Consider the following 1,557-nt stretch of genomic DNA (forward strand, 5'->3'; position numbering starts at 1 on the left):
CCTCCGTACTGCAGAACATGAAGAGGTAGTTCAGGGACTGAGTCAGGTGTGTTGGAGCAGAAACATGTAAAACATGAATGGCTGCGGCCCTCCAGGACCATGACTGCCCACCCCTGCCTTTAGTCCTCCTGCCCCCTAACGTAAACCCCCCACAGGGTCTCCTGACTGAGCTAACAGGGTCCTGCAGACGTGTGGAGCAGCTTCTGGCTTCAGCTGCAGTCAGACCACAGAACCAAATAATCCTCTCCTCCTGCACCATGACCCTGTCCTCCTCTGGATGTTCTGCTCTGATTTATCTCCTCTCCTTTCAGAAGCAGGACCAAGTGAGAGGATTTCGGACCCTCAGAGAGTTCCCGGCTCCTCAWCATGGACCAGGTCCGGCCCGTGGCAGAATGCAGCTGTGTTTAGAACCTGACAGCTGGTCCTAACGTCTGCTTTGTTCCTGTTTGCTTTAGAAGACCAGGATGTGAGTGTGAGAGCAGCCGTCTGCAGCTTGTTGTCCAACATCTACGCTGAGCAGTCCGACTGTGAAGGAGCCGTGAAGCTGCTGGACAGAACCATCAGAGGCCTGCCGAGCTCCGCTCATCGACGGTGAGTGTTTTCAGAGCTGTTATTAACACTAATATAACTCATTACGTGTTTATTTCTGTTCTTTCAGACGCCTGCTGAAGCAGCGTCTGTTGCTGAAGGCTGCTCAGGGAGGAAGCATCGACGAGGACATGCAGAGCCTGCAGGAAGGAGAGGCCTTCTGTTCCTCGGTGTGGCACCAGGTGGCGCTGTGTGGCGGCGGCTCGTTGAACCAGAGGCTCCACTGCTACCTGAGAGCCATCACCTGTGTCACAGTAGGTGTTTCTGCACCCCCCACAGTCAAATGAGAGCTCCTACAAATTAAAAGCTCAAACAGATGTTCAGATTATTTTGTAGATATAAAATGTTTGCACAGTTCATAAGAAACTGTGTAAATATTAAATAAACTTAAATACGTGCCATCACATTCTGCTGTAACAAAATGTGATCAATGAGCAGCATTTGTAACAACTTTAATATTGTAATATCTATGATTATTTATTAACAATAGTTCTATGTAACTGTGTCTATTTTATTTAAAATTTATTTTACTACAATTTTTATTAGTCAATGTTGTTATATATTTTTACTATCTTTTGAGTTGAAGAATTCCAATGAGCTTATACTGTAATGTAATTGTGCAAATGGTAATAAATTCWATTCTATTCTATAAAAATACAAATTATTTATTCTTCTTGTTTCTGTGCAGCTAGTTTCCCTAACTCTGCTTTACCCTTTAAATAAGACAAACTGTGGAGAATGAGGCAGTTAATCTGTCTCCTGTGTAAAATCCACTGAACCTATTCACTTAATTTAATTTAAATAAATCCATAAATCAATGGAGTCATGTGGGAAACTATGGGTTTTTAAAATGAGAAAATCTAAAATAGTCTTAAATGAACGCAGGCGGTTTTCAGGATATTTAAAAGTCTCTGACTCCATCCTGTGGACCCAGCAGGTCAGCACGGTTCTGTTTTCAGCCCGGCTCTC

The 1,557-nt window shown here is 43.9% G+C and overlaps 1 protein-coding gene across 1 annotated transcript in view; it reads left to right on the forward strand.

Moving 5' to 3' along the window:
- The window catches only part of cfap46 (cilia and flagella associated protein 46), a gene marked incomplete at its 5' end in the record, with an annotated part of 45,599 nt that overhangs the window by 13,489 nt on the left and 30,553 nt on the right, over nt 1-1,557 (forward strand). The window contains 3 exon segments of the mRNA XM_014030262.1: nt 312-375; nt 456-591; nt 659-842. Of these exon segments, the coding sequence (XP_013885716.1) occupies nt 312-375; nt 456-591; nt 659-842 (384 nt within the window).

This window comes from Austrofundulus limnaeus, unplaced genomic scaffold (assembly GCF_001266775.1).
Source record: "Austrofundulus limnaeus strain Quisiro unplaced genomic scaffold, Austrofundulus_limnaeus-1.0 Scaffold1030, whole genome shotgun sequence".
NCBI lineage: Eukaryota > Metazoa > Chordata > Actinopteri > Cyprinodontiformes > Rivulidae > Austrofundulus > Austrofundulus limnaeus.